The 16,883-nt window shown below is 36.9% G+C and overlaps 7 protein-coding genes across 11 annotated transcripts in view; 5 read left to right on the top strand and 2 right to left on the bottom strand.

Moving 5' to 3' along the window:
* Positions 1-7,695, top strand: part of TrissinR (Trissin receptor) — a 55,621-nt gene extending 47,926 nt beyond the window's left edge. For all 4 annotated transcript variants that reach the window (XM_065308878.1, XM_065308877.1, XM_065308879.1 and 1 more), the window contains exons 5-8: positions 5,249-5,443; positions 5,516-5,653; positions 6,646-6,941; positions 7,002-7,695. In XM_065308878.1, the coding sequence (XP_065164950.1) occupies positions 5,249-5,443; positions 5,516-5,653; positions 6,646-6,941; positions 7,002-7,194 (822 nt within the window). In that variant the 3' untranslated portion in view covers positions 7,195-7,695. The remainder of the gene's footprint in view (positions 1-5,248; positions 5,444-5,515; positions 5,654-6,645; positions 6,942-7,001) is intronic.
* Positions 7,696-7,904: 209 nt separating this feature from the next.
* On the top strand, positions 7,905-9,769 carry LOC135796747 (secretion-regulating guanine nucleotide exchange factor). Its single transcript, XM_065308881.1, has 2 exons — positions 7,905-8,435; positions 8,548-9,769. Exons 1-2 carry the CDS (start codon positions 8,418-8,420, stop codon positions 9,622-9,624), a joined length of 1,095 nt encoding a protein of 364 aa, XP_065164953.1. The 5' UTR covers positions 7,905-8,417; the 3' UTR covers positions 9,625-9,769.
* Positions 9,770-9,870: 101 nt separating this feature from the next.
* Positions 9,871-11,362, top strand: Fam92 (CBY1 interacting BAR domain containing protein Fam92). 2 transcript variants are annotated; one of them, XM_065308401.1, is made up of 5 exons: positions 9,873-10,063; positions 10,120-10,531; positions 10,585-10,809; positions 10,877-10,909; positions 10,970-11,362. In XM_065308401.1, the coding sequence occupies exons 1-5, from the start codon at positions 9,981-9,983 to the stop codon at positions 11,222-11,224; spliced, it is 1,008 nt and encodes a 335-aa protein (XP_065164473.1). In that variant the 5' UTR covers positions 9,873-9,980; the 3' UTR covers positions 11,225-11,362. The 2 variants fall into 2 exon arrangements, with proteins under 2 accessions (XP_065164474.1, XP_065164473.1); XM_065308402.1 differs by lacking the exon at positions 10,877-10,909 and having other exon boundaries at positions 9,871-10,063.
* Positions 11,238-11,817, bottom strand: LOC135796392 (heat shock factor-binding protein 1). The gene is made up of 2 exons (XM_065308404.1): positions 11,596-11,817; positions 11,238-11,525 (listed from the first exon to the last, which is right to left on the bottom strand). The coding sequence occupies exons 1-2, from the start codon at positions 11,686-11,688 to the stop codon at positions 11,370-11,372; spliced, it is 249 nt and encodes an 82-aa protein (XP_065164476.1). The 5' UTR covers positions 11,689-11,817; the 3' UTR covers positions 11,238-11,369.
* An 83-nt stretch (positions 11,818-11,900) lies between these two features.
* Tgt (tRNA-guanine transglycosylase) lies at positions 11,901-13,382 on the bottom strand. The gene is made up of 4 exons (XM_065308400.1): positions 13,233-13,382; positions 13,086-13,175; positions 12,365-12,988; positions 11,901-12,302 (listed from the first exon to the last, which is right to left on the bottom strand). The coding sequence occupies exons 1-4, from the start codon at positions 13,380-13,382 to the stop codon at positions 11,958-11,960; spliced, it is 1,209 nt and encodes a 402-aa protein (XP_065164472.1). The 3' UTR covers positions 11,901-11,957.
* A 50-nt stretch (positions 13,383-13,432) lies between these two features.
* Positions 13,433-15,360, top strand: LOC135796387 (cell division cycle protein 23 homolog). The gene is made up of 2 exons (XM_065308397.1): positions 13,433-15,063; positions 15,117-15,360. Exons 1-2 carry the CDS (start codon positions 13,435-13,437, stop codon positions 15,306-15,308), a joined length of 1,821 nt encoding a protein of 606 aa, XP_065164469.1. The 5' UTR covers positions 13,433-13,434; the 3' UTR covers positions 15,309-15,360.
* An 86-nt stretch (positions 15,361-15,446) lies between these two features.
* Positions 15,447-16,806, top strand: LOC135796391 (uncharacterized). Its single transcript, XM_065308403.1, has 3 exons — positions 15,447-15,687; positions 15,758-15,841; positions 15,908-16,806. The coding sequence occupies exons 1-3, from the start codon at positions 15,613-15,615 to the stop codon at positions 16,613-16,615; spliced, it is 867 nt and encodes a 288-aa protein (XP_065164475.1). The 5' UTR covers positions 15,447-15,612; the 3' UTR covers positions 16,616-16,806.
* Positions 16,807-16,883: the final 77 nt, after the last annotated feature.

Here is a 16,883-nt window from a genome sequence, read left to right as displayed (position 1 = left end):
ATCTTTATTTTTATGTATAACATGATAAGCTACTTAAGTCAGAAGTGACTTAAATCTTGACTTAAAGTTAACACTTAATTTTTTTTTACTAATTTTTTAAAATAAACTTCAAAGTCTTAAAACTTTTAAGCAAAAAATAATAATTTTTTGATTTCGAAACAGTTATAAAGAGAATTAAATACCCTTTAATTTGATGTATAATAATATTGATTATTTATAACAAAAGTGTCTTTAAACTCAACTCAAAATCAACAAAACAAAAAAAATTGATTTTTCTTCCACTCTAATTCATTTTATGACTTTTTCCGTCTGCTAAATGACGAAATAATCCCCCGTCACACAAAAATGCAAATACTAATCCCTGCGCCATATTAAATCCGAAATCTTCGACACCATTAAATGACATTTACATTCGAATTTTTCGCACCATCTTTATGAGTTTTCTTTCGTTTCACGTTCCTTCACTTAAGACATCGAAAGGGTCGTGAATACGCGCTGATCTCCTTGCATAAACAGCAGATATAAATTCGTATTAATGCCTCGCCTTCATCGCCGAATGTTAGCACGAGAATTAATTGACACGTTACGGCGCGAGAAAATAAATTCGGCGCTGCTGCATTGTTCGCAATATTCGCATTGTCGGCGCGAGCATTCCATTTGGGTGTTCGAATGAAAATGAACAGCGCATAAATTAAACGCACATAAATTCACTGGAGATTTTAAAACAATCAACACTTTATGCGAAAACATACGCGATAAAAACTTCGCTATCATCTGTGACGACTCCAAAAAATAATCACTTTATCTTTATTAGTTTTGTAGTAAGACTGATTTTTAACCTCAAATATAACATAAATATCAGTTTTTTATCAAATTACAGTTTATTAATAGCAAATTGTTATTTTTTCTTTATTAATATTAAAGTTTTAGTAATAATCTATCTATTTCCAAAAATTAATCACTTTATCTTTATTAGTTTTGTAGTAAGACTGATTTTTAACCTCAAATATAACATAAATATCAGTTTTTTATCAAATTACAGTTTATTAATAACAAATTGTTATTTTTTATTTATTAATATTAAAGTTTTAGTAATAATCTATCTATTTCCAAAAAATAATCACTTTATCTTTATTAGTTTTGGAGTAAGACTGATTTTTAACCTCAAATATAACATAAATATCAGTTTTTTATCAAATTACAGTTTATTAATAGCAAATTGTTATTTTTTCTTTAGTAATATTAAAGTTTTAGTAATAATCTATCTATTTCCAAAAATTAATCACTTTATCTTTATTAGTTTTGTAGTAAGACTGATTTTTAACCTCAAATATAACATAAATATCAGTTTTTTATCAAATTACAGTTTATTAATAGCAAATTGTTATTTTTTCTTTATTAATATTAAAGTTTTAGTAATAATCTATCTATTTCCAAAAATTAATCACTTTATCTTTATTAGTTTTGGAGTAAGACTGATTTTTAACCTCAAATATAACATAAATATCAGTTTTTTATCAAATTACAGTTTATTAATAGCAAATTGTTATTTTCTCTTTATTAATATTAAAGTTTTAGTAATAATCTATCTATTTCCAAAAATTAATCACTTTATCTTTATTAGTTTTGGAGTAAAACTGATTTTTTAACATAAAAATTACTCAAGTGGTGGCGCAATATACATACCAAGTCCTGAATAAACGGTGTGTGTGTGTGTGGAGAAAGTTTCTTTGAATCAACCCTTCTAGGGCTTTTTGCTCTTTGATGGTCGCATTTGGGTGGGCAGTCGATGAAAAAGGGAATGGACGTTTGAGTGGACAAAAGAGCGAGTCTTATTATTGCCCAAATGAGCGCGTGCATCCTTTTCAGGGTTGTCCTTCGGTAGATATAGGGGTGGTCATCGATTTTATGTTGTGGTGTTTGGTTTGTGGTGTTGTCGAGTCAAGAATTTTGTGACAAAGCAACATTTTGACCGGTGAAATTATAATTTGGACATTGTTTTTGATTTTTTGAGTTTTTAACCTCAAAATTTACTTTAAAAATTGATTTTGGTCAATTATTAGTAACAAATTGTTATTTTTTCTTTAGTAATATTAAAGTTTTTGTAATTATCTATTTATTTTCAAAAAATAATTACTTTATCTTAATTAGTTTTGGAGTAAAACCGATTTTTAAACTAAAATTTAACATAAAAATCAGTTTTTTGCCAAATTACAGTTTATTAATAACACATTTTTATTTTTTTCTCCTTTTATATTAAAGTTTTAGTAATAATCTATGTATTTCCAAAAAATAATCACTTTATCTTTATTAGTTTTGGAGTAAAACTGATTTTTAACCTCAAATTTTACATAAAAATCAGTTTTTTGTCAAATTACTGTTTATTAATAACAAATTGTAATTTTTTCTTTAGTAATATTAAAGTTTTAGTAATTATCTATCTATTTCCAAAAATTAATCAATTTATCTTTATTAGTTTTGGAGTAAAACCGATTTTTAACCTCAAATTTTACATAAAAATCAGTTTTTGCCAAATTACAGTTTATTAATAACAAATTGTAATTTTTTCTTTATTAATATTAAAGTTTTAGTAATTATCTATCAATTCCTAAAAAATAATCACATTATCTCTGCTAGTTTTGCTGTAATAATGATTTTAACCTCAAATTTTAACCCAAAAAGTTTAATTCCCCAAAATAACACATAAACAGTGGCGGATTACGGCCTAGGCGCACTAGGCGCGCGCCTAGGGCCCCGGCTGCCTGGGGGGCCCCGGTTGCCTGAGGGGCCCCTGGCACTTATATGTCCCATATAGACATAGTAATTCCACAAATACTTCATCAGTTGGTTTTGACCTCAGCCTTTATGAATAGCGTATTGGTTTTCACTTGGCGCCCAAAACGGCATTTCACACGTGTCCGCAAAGCAACCGTCACGGATATATAGCTGACTTAAAACTTTTTATCTCCGATTTTATTTCTTTATGACAAACTGTTTAAAATAAAATTTTGATGTTTTCTACCACGAATTTTTGTGACCTTTTCTTGAATATTGCATTAGAAAGTTGTAGCTATAATGCGAGTAGTATATTGTCAATTTTTTTAAATTTCGAACATCTGTGGAGGAGATGAGTTGAGGAACATTCCATTGAGGTTGTAAAATAGCGGGTAACTCTCTTTTTAGGAATATTAATTATTTCGTCTTTCTATCATTTTTTGATGGCTTAGATATCACAAACTGTAGGGGCCAATCTTATGATAACGCTGCTAACATGTCTGGCAAGTACAGTGGATTACAGGCACGCATAAAACAACATTCCAAATCAGCTGAATTCATACCATGTGGAAATCATTCTTTAAATTTGGCTGGGAATACTGCAGCGGAATCTTGTTCTGGAGCATTACAGTATTTTATGTTTATGCAAAATATATATATTTTCTTTGCTGCATCAACAAGACGGTGGAATATTTTAGCAGAATGCATGAAAGATAAGAATTCTAAAAGTATCAAGAGAATAATTGATACACGATGGTCCGCAAGAGCTGACGCTGTTTTAACCCTAAGACTAAATTATCATGACATTTACCAATCCTTGATAAAGGTAACCACAGATTCCAATGAAAAACCAATTTCAAAATTAGAAGCAAAAAAATTATCAAAAGAGTTCAATCAATTTGAGACGGCACTGTTAACAATTTTCTGGAACAAACTCCTACAGAGAATCGAAATTACCAGCAAATACTTACAGGAACCAAAGACAAATATTCTTAATAGTGTTAGTTTACTAAAATCATTAAACGAATTTATAACAGAGGTCAGAAATAATTTTGAAACTGTTGAAGAGGATGCTAAATCCCTAACAGCTCATCATTCTTATAAAGAGATGAGACAAAGAAAACGCAAATATCCATATGATGAAACGAACAAAAATGATACAGCATTTTCGTCAAGAAATTTTTTTATTGTCAACATTTTTTATATTGTATGTGATGTATTAACATCAGAAATTACTCGAAGGGGCGATGTCTATATCAATGTTCTTAACGATTTTAAAATTTTCTTTGATTTAAAATTAAGCCGTGTTGAGACTAATAATTGTGTAGAGCGATTATTGTCTAAGTATGAAAAAGATATTGAGCCAGAATATTTTTAACTCATATTCTAAAATACATACAAGAAGAAAATATTAGAGATCCATATGAAATGTATGCAACATTAAGTAATGGTCTAAAATCAACTCAAAATCAACGGTCATTATAACCGGACATAATCTATTAAAAATGGGTCATAATAAGCGACATGTCACTGTAAGCGAAGTCATTATATCCGACTTTTTTATACAGAATTTTATATAAAAACCAAACTTGGTAGTGTAGTTACGTCATAATAACCGGTTGGTCAATATAAGCGGAGTCACAATAAACGGATTCTACTGTATACACACAATACTGCAAATTTTTTTGACCTTGCCCGTTTCTAATGCAAGTGGAGAAAGGACATTTTCAGTTTTAAAACGAGTCAAAAACTATCTGCGCAATAGTCTTTCACAAGAGCACTTAAATGACTTCGCATTAATGTTCATAGAAAATGATATTTTTAAAATACTAGAGTACGACAAAATTATTGAAATCTTTGCCCAAGAGAAGGCAAGAAAAGTAAATTTGTAATTTGTATTTAAATACGATTACCGTTTTTGAGCACACGTACGATGAACTCGAGAACCAAGATAGCATTGAAAACGATAATCCCATCGCGGATAGTATGGTAGAAAATTTTACATGTGATATTTCGATCGGTCCTGAAAACAATTAACGCACAACACCTGGTCCATCGCGAAGAGCGAATCGGAAGATAATCCATTAAATTTTGGAATAGTGCGTGTGGATTAGGCCAACTGGGGATACCACGATAAAAAAAAACGCGCCACGTACTCTACCTCAAGGTGGTGTGGAAATGAGTTTTTGGCACAAACGAATGTTGAAGTAGACTTTGCGTCGCCCGTACGCTAAAACTATTTATTTTACTGGGCTAATAACCGTTTTTGAAAATTTTCAGATTTTGGGGCCCCAAGCTTGATTTGCGCCTAGGGCCCCACTGAAGCATAATCCGCCACTGCACATAAATATTAATTTATTTTAAAAATTTCACTAGTATTATACTCTTACTAATTATCTACATTTTACAAAAAATTTCATTAAATTATCTCTAAAACTCTAAAAGTTACAGCATTTTTTGTATTTTTTTACAGTTGGTAATTCTCGCCGTATGGATAACAAGCGCATTATACAGCGCCCCCAAGTTCTTCTGGGTAAACACCGTAAGCAACGAAATCGACGGTAAAATCGAAATCTTCTGCGCCCCCAACCGCAAAATGTACAATTCCGAGCTCTTCGACATGATCAACTTCGTCCTCCTCTACGTCATCCCACTCGCCATCATGACCGTAAGACATGAATTTGATTTTCTTTAATTGCATTATTCTTCAGACTAATTTAATTGCATTTTTTCCTCTCAGTTGTTGTACACGCGGATCGCAGTGGGACTGTGGACGAGCTCGAGACAACTCGAGAAACAATTGAACGCGTCGGCGAACAACGGCGAGTCAAATTGCAGCCGACAGTCGAGCAGGTACAAGAATCACGGCGAGGTGAAGGTAGGTGTAGCGCAACTTTGTGTCACGCGGGGCGGCCATTATGTGTCCTTGATGTTTGGCGACGCGCCGTACTCGATGAATTGCTTTTTTGCGCCGAGATATTATTTTTCGACGCTTCAGCAAACACGCCGGCCAATATGGTGAGAGCTGAGTGAACCCCGGGGAGTCAATTCCCTCTTCGCCTTTTTTTTTTCTGTAATCGAAGACCAAGTTTGTTTGCTTTGTGGGCGATCGAGCATGCAAATTATGGTTTGTGTGCGCTCGAAGCGTGAAAATGTGAAGATCATGAAAGAGGAAATTAATTTTTGCCACCAATACAGCCGGAATCTATTTTCGAACGGTTTTTGTGTGTTTTCAAAATCAATTCGTGCTTTTAACTACATTAAATTTGATTTTTGACGTTTGATTTGCACTTGTCACAAGAAATACCGGTTTTAAAATCGGTTAACCGGTATTTTTAGAAGTTGATTAAAACTTTTGATGGAAAAATTCACAAAAGATGAAATTTTGTCTATTTGGAATGTGAAATACCGGTATACCGGTTTTTAATCGGTATTAATACCGGTATACCGGTATTTTTTCAAAAACAAAATTTTTTAATTTGAAATTCTTTCCAAAAAAAAAACAAAATTTTTATTTTTAAATACCGGTAATACCGAAATACCGGTTATAATATCGGTTAACCGGTATTTTTCAAGTTGATGAAAACTTTTAATCAAAAAACTCACAAAAATGTTAAATATTGAAATTTGTAAATTTTGGATATGAAATACCGGTATACCGGTTTTTAACCGGTATTAATACCGGTATACCGGTATTTTTCAAAACAAAATTTTTAATTCACAATTCTTTCCAATAAAAACCACAAAACAAAAAATTTTATTTTATAAATACCGGTAATACCGAAATACCGGTTTTAAACTAATAATTCACTTCTCCCCAATTTCCTAATCTCTCCAACTCAATAATAAACGACTTAATTTTTTGTTTAGATCACTTCGGCAGATGCGAAAGCCCTCCAGAACCCACTTCTAGCCAACCCCAACTCCAGCCAGAACGTGCTGCGGGCGCGCCGCGGCGTCATTCGCATGTTGATCATCGTCGTCCTGACGTTCGCCCTCTGCAACCTGCCCTTTCATGCGCGCAAAATGTGGCAATACTGGTCTGCGGGCTATCGGGGCGACACGACTTTCTCGATGCTCCTCACCCCGCTCACCTTCCTGCTGACCTACTTCAATTCGGGTGTCAATCCATTACTCTACGCGTTCCTATCGCGTAACTTCCGAAGGTACGTAATCCATCGCACATCAATCATGTTTCAATATTTTAAAACACACGATTTTTGCAGGGGAATGCGTGAGATATTAATGTGCTCGTATCGTGGCAACCGTAGGCAACCAAGTCATCGCACGCAACATTTAATAGGACTACATGGAGGGATTCAACGACATGCATCGACTCGTTCAACGATCAAAAATAATGTTACAACGGTGACGATTATTAACAATGAGCACAGCTCGGATTGCTCGCATGAACTTTGAGGGTGCGCTCCGTGTCTGTACTGTTCGCGGTACGGATGAGACCATGGAAGTGAGTATGTTCATTTGGAGAATATCACTGAGGAGGAAATCCAGACGAACTTATAGTACTGCTAGCGCCATCTATCGGCAACAGGGTGATATCAATATGAAAATGGAATTGACTGTGGCACAGCTAACACTGGCAACGAAGTGGAATAAACATATTTTCTTTTACAATCATAAGCTCCGAAATGCAACTGGGGCTGTATTATGTCGTCTTTGTACATATTTCTAATAATCATCAAGTCTGTGTTAAGTATTTTTATACCAAAGTACTAAATATTTTATGTCAATGTTATAACTTACTATGTTGGTGTATAAAAAGTCTGAACGGATGACGGAGAGCCCGGAGACGTATACAATACAAAAATCTATTTATTGTAATATATTATTATTATAACTAACACGTTTTCACTATGATGAAATAAATGTGATGTCTAATGTCAAAAAAATGCCAAACAACTTACAATACTGTTAGTGTTTTAACCTCGTTATGATATTACCCGTTAGAAATATAATTTAAAGCTTTACGAAGCGAGTTATTACGTAAAATGAGTTTAACTTGCTGAAAATTGCAGCGTCAACACGTCGACAAGAAAGTTTTAAAACTGCGCGATAAACAGATCGATGAAGCGCATGCGCGTATGCCGCGACGCGCTGTCAGTGCTGCCAATCTAAAATTTTCGTTTCGTATCTCGTTTAACTCAAATAATATCGGCAAACTCGTAAATTATCCAGGTTTATCACCTGTCTAGGATGGATTTTATCGATAAATCATTAGTTTTTCAAGACAATTCATCGCTTCGATTGAATTAGAACATTTTCGATTCTAAATTACGCAGCGCAAGAACAAAGGACCGTCGCTTTTGCGCGTCAAGAGTCGGTCAAGTCCTTCGCGCATTTAATCGCAAGCCGCGCATTCGAGATCGAATTTAGTACTCAGCAATCTCTACGACTCGAAGAACCGCCGCCGAAATCGCATCAATGTCCAACGTCGTCGCAATTTTAACGAGTTTAACCATTTCAATAGTCGACGCTCACAGCCCGCGAACGTAGAACGCGTTTGACATTTGTCGCCAGGATTCCAACCTCACTTTCGTCAAAAAAGGAAAGGACGCGTGTTACCAAGCTCCATATTTTCATTGAATACTGGTCAATTTATTACTTATAACACAAATTACAATATGCCATTATATGCGTGGGTAAGTTCTGCTTGGATGTGCATTGATCCCCGCCGGGGATCGATTGAATTTTGCTCGTTTTTTATGCGTCTCAATATGTGATATAATTATATGATGTTTGCTGTGCTCTTAGGGTGCCAACAGCTATGGTCAGCTGGGCTTGGGCAACAAAGTCGATTCCGTGCTGGAGCCGACCGAGGTGAAGCTCGAGAACAGCGGGCTGAAAGCAGAGAACATCGTTGAGATTAGCGGCGGCGCCGGACACACGCTCATACTCGACACCAACGGCCACGTGTACTGCTGCGGCTGGAATTCAAAGGGGCAGCTCGGGATCTCGGAGGATACGATAAAGTTCAAGCAGATCGAGATCCTCGCCGGTTACAAAATCGTGCACATATCGTGCGGCTGGGACTTCAGCGCCGCGCTCACCGGCTGCGGCAAGTTATTCGTCTGGGGTAACAATGCGTATCTGCAGCTGGGGCTCTCAAAGAGCATCACGTGCACAGGCATCCCATCGCGGCTGCACGTCTCGCAGAAAATCGCGACCGGTTTCACGCGAGTCAGCTGCGGCATGCGACATACGGCCATGTTGACAAAAGATGGCGGCGTTGTCGTTGCAGGAACAGGAGCGAAGGGCGCGTTGGGCATTGGCGACAATTACAACGACGACGCGTACATGAGCATATCGAAGGTACCTGACCTAGAGGATGCGCGTTCCGTCGCAGGCGGGCAGAATCACACTGTCTGCTTGAAAAACGACGGCACGGTTCTCTCCTGGGGTGAAAACAAGCAGGGCCAGCTGGGGTTGGATCCGGCGACGAGTAATTTCTTCGTGCCGACAGAAGTCTTCACGCATGAAGGCCTGGAAAAAGTCGAGGCTGGATGGACGCATACGTCCGTTCTGACGAAGACTGGTGAGATTTACAACTGGGGTCGGAATAACTATGGGCAGTTAGGCTCGCAGCGACAGGTTCTGCATAAGCCGGAGAAATTGGCTGGCATTAGCGGTATCCAACAGCTCACGTCCGGATCCGAGCATAATTTGGCCGTTAATGGCGAGGGGCAGCTCTTTGTCTGGGGGTGGAACGAGCACGGCAGCTGCGGTACGGGCGATGCCAATAATGTCATGAAGCCGCGACAGATCCTCACGAATCGCACAGTCAAGCTCGCCTTCGCGTGTACCGGCCAGTCGTTCGCCGTCGTTGAGTAACTTTAATTTTTCATCGATTCTATGAAGGCAAAACTGATTTAATAAATAATTTTCATGTTCATATTAAGTATTTTTATAATGATTTAATTAGTGTATTACTGTATTTTTATAATAAACTATGATGCATGATTTTCTTTAGACTTGATCCGTTTGGTTTTATTTGGACGCCATTTTCTCACGATTTCTTCATGTAATTTACATTTTGTGAAGAAAAAAAAAACAAAATGGCTACAGTTTTAGGTATTAAACTTGATTGTAAGCGTTTTTTACGTGTTTTTCAAGTGTTTTTAATGCTTAAATGTCATTTTCTATGTCATTACAAGATTTCCTTTTGTTTGTATCGACTTACTCACTGAATGAATCCACCCTCGCGACGAAATCAATCATTACTTAGCTGGTATCGCTTCAACATGTTTACGAATCGTTTAAAGCAAAACAGGTAGAGTTATAAATAGTAATCAAGCCCAAACACGCATTAATTATTGAATGTTTCAGTGAAAACGAGACGAAATTCGTCCAGGATAGAATTAACTTGGCTGAACGTAATGTTGCTGAACTTACACTTGGTTTTGGGACGTATTCACGTAAAGCAGCACGTCTGAGAGATGTTGGTGATGAATTAACAACAATTTTACAACAATATGCTAACGCAGAGACTGTGAATCAGTCATTTAGCAATGGACTCAATCGTTTTGCTTCGTCTTTGAATACTATAAACAATTATGGAGATAAACGCGTGCAGTATATTGATAATAAAGTTGTTGCGCAGTTACAACCCTATGAAACAACTTGTAAGAATATGAGGGAAGGTGTGAAGAATATTTACATCACTAAGGATAAAGAAGTGTTGCGACAAAGACAATTGGATAGAATTAAAGAGAGAAATCCAAGAAACAGGCAACAAATTGTAAGTTTTATGGTTTTAATACTTGTAATTTGATATTGTTTGTGTTTTAATAGGTAGAGGCTGAATCAGAGCTTGTACAAGCCAAGTCTGAAGTTGCAAGGACAATTCACAACCTAGAGGATAAGTTGCTAACGTTTGAAAGGCAAAAATTGCATGATTTGAAGGAAATCTTATTGGATTTTGTCTGTACAGAGATTGGGTATCATTCAAAAGCGATTTCATTGCTTACTGAGGCTTACACAAACATTGATGCAATTAATATTGACACAGATGTTGAGGTAAGTACAAAAAATAACTAATATTATACACATTTACAATAATATCTCATATTGTGTAAAATGCAAGGACTTACAAAGAGTTTTTGATGAACTGGATCCGGTAATTCATTAATAAGCAACAAAAACCCACTTTTGTTGATTAAAAACATTAAATTTTCAGAAATTTAAAGCTTCTCTACGCGATCCTAAAGATAATAAAGCAAAACAACCTCTTTCTAAACATTCTCAATCACTTGGAGCAATCAATACAGCAGGTTTAAACACAAAGAAACCCCAAAAACAAAAATCTGTCAGTGAAGAAGTCCTAAATGAAAACGAGGATGAATCTGAAGCATCTGAAACAGAATTCACTGATTCAGACTCCGATCCACCTGCTGTTACAAAAAAGAAACCAACTAGGAAGTTTGTACAATAAAACAACTACTAAATAATAAGGAATCATTGGTCTTATTCTTATCATCTTATACAATCTTAATATAGCACACACACTTATTACATGATAAATATTATTAACTAATATCTAAGCTAATGATGATGGATATATCTAAATGAATGATTGTTTATTTTTCCACTCCTTCGACACCAGCCTGTGTCATTAAATCACCTATATTCTTCTCTAGGTCATCAATCCGATTACCCATCTCATCTATACGCGATAGAATCTGATCGGACATGTTCTGGAATTTATCCTGGATCGTTTGCAGTAAACTCTGCACCTGTATGCATAAAAAACATTAAAATATTTCGAATTTATTAAGCAGTTTGAGGTTAAAATCATATACTTACATATTGAGTGAGTTCCTGCACGTTTTTCGGATCGTTTGTGTTCGCAGGAGTGAATTCTTCGGTGTCGTTCATCTCAACCTTATCATCAACCATTTTGGCGTTAATTAACGGCTTTGAAATGTCCGTTTGACGTAGGAATTAATATCACAAAGGTAGTGTTATTCCAGTGGTAGTGCACAGCTAGCAGGAAGCAAAGTGAATGAGAGGAAGCCGGAAATAATAACGCGATGCGCAGAATGTTTGGTCGAAATTCGCGTGTGGATTCAGGTGAGACTTGTACCAGTCACAAACAAAACAAGTTCATATTAATTCTCATAAATGCTTCTCCATTTTATTGTTTGTTTTGTGGGCAATTTATTAAGTTATAATAAACTTATATTAACAGCGGATAACGCATCGACGATCCACTTGGGATAATCTTTCTCAGGGTATAAATTAATGAAGAAATTCTGCACGTATTGTGGGAATTGTTGTGCGGAGATGCTTTCGCGCATTTCTCGCATGAGTCGCGCTTGGAAAGCCAAATTGTGCACGGTGAGCAAATGACATGCAACCGTTTGCACCGTCACGATTCCGTGCAGATAAGCTCGCGTGTAGGTTTGGCACGTTGTGCACGTGCAATCATCGTCGATTTTCCTAAAGTCTTTTTTGTATGTCTTCTGACGTAGGTTTAGTTGTCCTTTCATTGTTAACGCGCATCCAAAACGCTAAAAAATACAATTTTTATGTTGAAACATAATAAATATGATTTTTTTTGTGTGTAACTTACAGCAGTTCTTGTTGGAAACACACAATCAAACATATCAACACCCAAAGCTGAACACACGACTAAATCCATAGCAAAACCAACTCCCATTAAATATCTAGGTTTGTTTTTCGGTAGAATATTAGTTGATAAATGCACCATTTTCCAGAAATCGTCTTTTGATTCCCCGCCGCTTAATCCTCCAATAGCAAAACCTCGTACATCGCGTTGAATTAAATCATTTGCGCTGATTGTCCGCAAGTCAGGATATAAAGTCCCTTGGACAATTGGAAAGATACTCTGTGTGTCAGGATTTTTATGAGCATTTAAACACCGGTCTAGCCAGCGTGTTGTGCGATGTACAGACACTTCTATTCTGTCTTTATCAGGACTTGTTGTTTTGATTACATCGTCGAGTTGCATTACAATATCAGCACCGATAGCGTTTTGTATGTGCGTTGAATGCTCCGGGGTTAACATAACTTCGTTTTTCTCGGCGTTTAATGACTGAAACTTGACACCATCTTCTGTAACTTCAGCCAGTTTCAGTAGAGAAACCATTTGGAAGCCTCCGGAGTCAGTTAGGAGGGAACCATGCCAATTCATGAAGTTGTGCAGACCACCGGCTTTCTCTAATAGTTCAGGACCCTGTTAAATATTAAATTATTACATATTTTAAAGTATTTTTTTGTTTTTTTTTTTTTGAGGTTTTTATGATTTTATTTTGTTTTAATTGCTTACTAACTGGTCTAGTGCCTAAGTGGTATGTGTTTGCAAGTAGAATTTTAATCCCCAGGTTGTCAATTTGCTCAGGAAGAAGTCCCTTGAGTGTACCCTAAATATATTAATAATTATTACGTAAATATAATATTTTTTAGTGTAAATCTATTACCTGTGTGCCAACTGGCATAAAAACAGGCGTATCTACTGTACTATGCGGTAAATGCAGCTCTCCAACACGTGCCTTGGATGTTTTACACTCTGCAGTGACATTATACACCAAAGGGCTGACCATTTTTCTTAATTTTAAGGAGATTTTCATTTACTAATTGGAAATTTAGTATAGCATAAACACTAAACACGTGTCGGACTGTATGCAACCATCCATACACTTTACCACAACTGTTACATTCAAAAAGAGAATACAACCTCAAACAATCCGAGTTTTTATAATAAAAATGGATTTAAAAGTTATTAAAAGAGATTTAATCAAAGGAATAAAATCCTGTTCCGAACGCGGGTTGTCCCAGAGCGTAAAATGGCTCTCCGAGTTAAATTTCGCAATAAAAGATGTGAAAATTGAATTCACCAATGATCTCATGCAATATGAAGACTGTGGAGATGAAAACGAAGCATATCTGCTTGCAAAATCATATTTCGACATCAAAGAATACGATAGATGTGCGTATTTCATCAAGAATTGCACGCATCAAAAGCCACGCTTCCTGCATTACTACACAAAATACCTAAGTATTGAAAAAAAGAAGTTGGACAACATGACAGATGCAACATGCCCACCAGACCCAACAAAAAATCAACCCCTGAAGGACCTCTGCAGTCTCCTCAAGTCAGACTACAATGAAAAGAAACTAGACGGATATGGTTTGTATTTATATGCTGTTGTCATGAAGAAATTGGACTTAATTGAGTCTGCAATTGATGTTTTTGTTGAATCTGTGCATGATACACCAATGCTCTGGGCTGCATGGCAGGAATTATCCCTGCTGATAAGCAACAAGAACAAATTACAGTCAATCACACTACCAGATCACTGGATAAAACAATTTTTCCTAGCTCATGCATATCTTGAGCAATTGAACAATGACGAAGCTTTACAGTTATGTTCGAGTTTACAAAACATGGGATTCAAGAACAGTTGTTATTTACTGGCGCAAACAGCGATTATTTATCATAATCGTCGAGATTTAGAAATGGCGATTCAAACATTTCAAGATTTATTAGAACATGATCCATTTCGCCTTGATAATTTAGATACCTACTCAAATTTGTTATATGTTCGAGAATTGAAGAGTGAATTGGCTGATTTGGCACAGACTGCAGTGTCAATTGATAAATACCGGCTGGAAACTTGTTGTGTAATCGGGAATTATTACAGTTTACGCTCGGATCATCAGAAAGCAGTGTTATACTTTCAACGCGCGTTGAAATTGAATCCTTATTATTTATCTGCGTGGACATTGATGGGGCATGAGTATATGGAGATGAAAAACACAAATGCGGCGATACAGAGTTACAGACAGGCGATTGATATTAATAAACGTGATTATCGTGCTTGGTATGGTCTTGGACAGACGTATGAAATACTCAAAATGCATTCGTATAGTTTGTATTATTATAAACAGTCGCAACAATTGCGCCCGAATGATAGTCGTATGATTATTGCGCTTGGTGAAACCTATGAGCGTCTAGATAAGATTGAAAACGCGATTAAATGTTACCATAAAGCGTGTAGAGTTGGTGATATTGAAAGAATTGCGCTGTTGAGGTTAGCGAAACTTTATGATAAACTTGGAATGTGTATGCAAGCAGCTAATGTCTACAGTGAGTTTATTTATAAAGAGAATACAGCGCCGGAGAATATGCCGTATGAGGAACAGGTGGATTATTATAATGCGTTGGAGTATTTAGCAAATACACATTTACAATATGGCCGCCTGGATGATGCTTATAATTGTGCTTACAAATGTTTAGATAATGATGAAGTAAGTATTTTTAACGAAATATGTTGGTTTTTTATTAATTATTGTTTTTTTAGACTAAGGAACAAGCAAAAGCATTGTTGAAAAGTATTGCTGCGAAAAGAGGTGAATTGGAACCAGCAGGAATGACTGTGATGGAAGAAACAGTTACCTGTAACAATATGACAGATACAAGTAGCATGAGCATGGATGAAACTGGAGAAATTGGTGGGATTTATTCCCCTACGGAAAATACAGAGAATGAATGAATAGTTTTAATGCATTGTTTTATATATTCAATAAAATTAAGTATTAATTATATTTAGGTAATTTTAAGTGTATGCAACCAGTTATACATGTCAGTATATAATTTGTGTATAAGCTTCGAAAAATCGGCGTATTTTAGCGTAGATGGCAGTTGAAAACAAACTGCTCGTGCGCAGTAGCCCTGGCAACAGTCGAAGGCCATTAAATGACAAAATTTAAAGGGTGAGGCGTGATTTCCCATTGCGAAAGCTTGGAATTCTCCTAACCGATCCAACGGTCAGTGGTGCAACGCGCAGCAGAATCCCGATGCAGCCGCAACGTCAACCCGAGCTTACATATTATGACTTTGACGTGAATTTCGACTACCAGCAGCAGTTACACGTTAGTAAAAAACACATTACTTTTCCATACAAGTTTAAATTCATTGTGATTTTCTGTTGAAATTAAATAGGAAGCGATGAAATGCCGTGCGGCCGTCGCGTATAACCGCGCCGCCACCGAGGAGTACTTCAAAAGCAAGCTTGACAACCCAGAGGTAATCATCGAGTTCAGTGAGCGCCTTCAAAAATCTCGAGAGGATCTCACCTTTTCGGTTAAACAGTTTATGAATCTCTTTAAAAGGCATCCACTCACCGGCGAGGGGGATCCGGGGGCGGACGGGGAGACGGCGGATTCGCAAACCACAATCACCTTGGCATTACCCGACGTGGAAGCTCGCCCGGCTCCGCAGGTTCTTCAAGTTTTCCTTCCAACAGCCCCACAGATTTCGCTCTCTTTGACGAACATCTCCTGCCCACCGATACTACCTCCTCTACAATGTCACATTTCTCACATTCCCCCATTTCCTCTACCCCAAACTCCGCCGTTACAGCTGGAGCTCCAACTGCAGGTGCAACTGCCGCACGTCAACCGGAAGTGCCTGCATTTTCCTACCAAGGAATATCTCCAGTTGCATGCGACGTTCGCGCGCAACCTAAAACAGCGGATCCTGAACGAGATTCAGGAGCGCACGGCGCGTTGTCAGCTAAAGCGGCAGGTCGCCATCCAAGACTCGCTGAGCGACGTTCTCGATCGGGATCCACTTCGAGTTCTCGCACACGTCGGCTACCAGGCCGTCTTGCGCCACGACGAATTTAACGTGCCGAAGACGGCGCGCCATGTTGATGCTGAGACGCTGCGACGCAACGAGCGTAAGCTGCATGATATGGCCGAGGAGTTTTGTCTGTCCGATTACGCCGCGGAGGTGATGCACGCATGTGATAGTAACACGAAGGTGAGGAAACGTTTAGGTGAGAGGTTTGAGCCTTAAAATCAAAATCATTACATATCTGTTTCTGTTGACTTAACGGACGCATATTTTATTACTTTTATTCGTTTATCAAATATTCTAATGATTCTTATGCATCAAGTGCAATTTTTGTTCGTTATTTTATTTATTTTGTAATTTTTATACATCAAATGGAAGTATTTATTAAGAAATTTATAAACTTTTGAAATATGTGCGGTTGTAATATATGCAACCCAAAATACACATACACTTGTATGGCTTATGCGCAAACGCGCAAAACGCGCAACAA

This window comes from Atheta coriaria, unplaced genomic scaffold, assembly GCF_025399875.1.
Source record: "Atheta coriaria isolate IRGN ID8LTWV9N9 unplaced genomic scaffold, Caltech_Dcor_3.1 hic_scaffold_7_pilon, whole genome shotgun sequence".
Lineage (NCBI taxonomy): Eukaryota > Metazoa > Arthropoda > Insecta > Coleoptera > Staphylinidae > Dalotia > Dalotia coriaria.
The sequence above is the reverse complement of the archived record's forward strand: the minus strand, read 5'-3'. Positions and strand labels throughout refer to the sequence as shown.